Below are 1717 nucleotides of genomic sequence, written 5' to 3' on the forward strand. Positions count from 1 at the left end.
CAGGGTTCAGCCTTGTCTCTCTTTATTCTCCATGGAAGCAAAGGACAATGTCACAGCCTGGCAGGGACCCCTCCAGAGGGGACACAGGACACTGTCCCCTCCTCCACACTTCACTGGGGGGGTTCGAGCCCCCCCTCCCAGGGAAGAGACGGGACCCCCACCCTTGGCTAACAAACCTCCTGTTCCTTCTTTCCCAGGGCAGACAGGCAGGGGGTGGCTCCTGCTCCCGGCTACAAGGGAAGCCCTGAGCCCTCCTCCCCGCGGGGCACGGGGGTGGTTGTGGCACCCAGCGAAAGGGGGACCGTCCCCAGTTCCTTGTGCACGGACAGACAGACAGACAGGCACCCATCTCCAGCGCAAGAGGAGACGGGAAGCACATCCGGAAGGACGGACGGACAGCAGAGCTGGCTCAGTCCCCTGAAGGAGGCGCAGCGGCACAGCTCGTCACCTGCCAAAAGCCAGCGAGTCCTCAGCGTGTCCCTCTCTGCAGCACCGCGGCCAGATCAGGCATCTGCAGCCCGCTGCGACCTCCTGCTTCTCTGCCAAAGCCCCTTCAGCTCTTCCTATGGATCCAGGGTTTGGAAAAATCCCCCTCGAGGTCCCAGTGTGGGGGTTTCAGTACCAGGGGTCTGCCCGGTGCTGCTGGTTGTAGAGCTGCAGCTTGATCTGGTCTCTGATCTGGTTGACGAGGATCTGAGCCAGCAGGATGCCCACCAGCTGTGGGAGAGGAGGGGGAGAGGGAGACTGGGGGGAGAGGAAGAGAGAGTGGGGGGAGAGGAAGAGAGAGTGGGGGGAGAGGAAGAGAGAGTGGGGGGAGAGGAAGAGAGAGAGGGAGGGGAAGAAGAAAGGAGAGGGGAAGAAGAAAGGAGAGGGGAAGAAGAAAGGAGAGGGGAAGAAGAAAGGAGAGGGGAAGAAGAAAGGAGAGGGGAAGAAGAAAGGAGAGGGGAAGAAGAAAGGAGAGGGGAAGAAGAAAGGAGAGGGGAAGAAGAAAGGAGAGGGGAAGAAGAAAGGAGAGGGGAAGAAGAAAGGAGAGGGGAAGAAGAAAGGAGAGGGGAAGAAGAAAGGAGAGGGGAAGAAGAAAGGAGAGGGGAAGAAGAAAGGAGAGGGGAAGAAGAAAGGAGAGGGGACGAAGAAAGGAGAGGGGACGAAGAAAGGAGAGGGGAAGAAGAAAGGAGAGGGGAAGAAGAAAGGAGAGGGAGGTTGTGGGAAGACAAGATAATAAAGGGGAGAGGAAGATGAGATGGTGAAAGAAGAGGGAGAGGGAGGTGGAGAGGAGAGGGGGATGGAGAGGAGAGGGGGATGAGAAAAAGGGGAGAGGGGGATGGAGAGGAGAGGGGGATGGAGAGGAGAGGGGGATGGAGAGGAGAGGGGGATGAGAAAAAGGGGAGAGGGAGAGGGAGGAAGGTGAGAAGGAGAGGATGGATGAGATGGAGTTAGAGGAGAGGGTGGGGAAGATGAGAGGAAGGAAAAAGGAGAAGAGGAAGATGGAAAGGGAAGATGAAAGGGAGACTAGAGAGAAAGGGAGGGAAAAGAAGAATATGGAGGGGAAGGCAAGAGGGTAAAAGAACAAGAGAAAAACAAAAGGGAGAGGACAGGCAAGAGGAGAACGACCAAACATCCCTGCCCCCCAGCAGTACCTGAGGGACAGCCCCCCCTCCCAGGGCAGTGCCCCCCAGCAGTACCTGAGGGACAGCCCCCCCTCCCAGGGCAGTGCCCC

The 1717-nt window shown here is 58.1% G+C and overlaps 1 protein-coding gene across 1 annotated transcript in view; it reads right to left on the bottom strand.

The window, feature by feature from the left end:
* Positions 1–615: 615 nt before the first annotated feature.
* TSPAN33 (tetraspanin 33) overlaps positions 616–1717 on the bottom strand; it is a gene marked incomplete at its 5' end in the record, with an annotated part of 3744 nt that continues 2642 nt past the window's right edge. Inside the window, one exon of the mRNA XM_009996384.1 lies at positions 616–717. Coding sequence (XP_009994686.1) covers positions 616–717 — 102 coding nt within the window. The remainder of the gene's footprint in view (positions 718–1717) is intronic.

The sequence above is a fragment of the Chaetura pelagica genome, unplaced genomic scaffold (genome assembly GCF_000747805.2).
Source record: "Chaetura pelagica isolate M959 unplaced genomic scaffold, ChaPel_1.0 scaffold250, whole genome shotgun sequence".
Taxonomy (NCBI): domain Eukaryota; kingdom Metazoa; phylum Chordata; class Aves; order Apodiformes; family Apodidae; genus Chaetura; species Chaetura pelagica.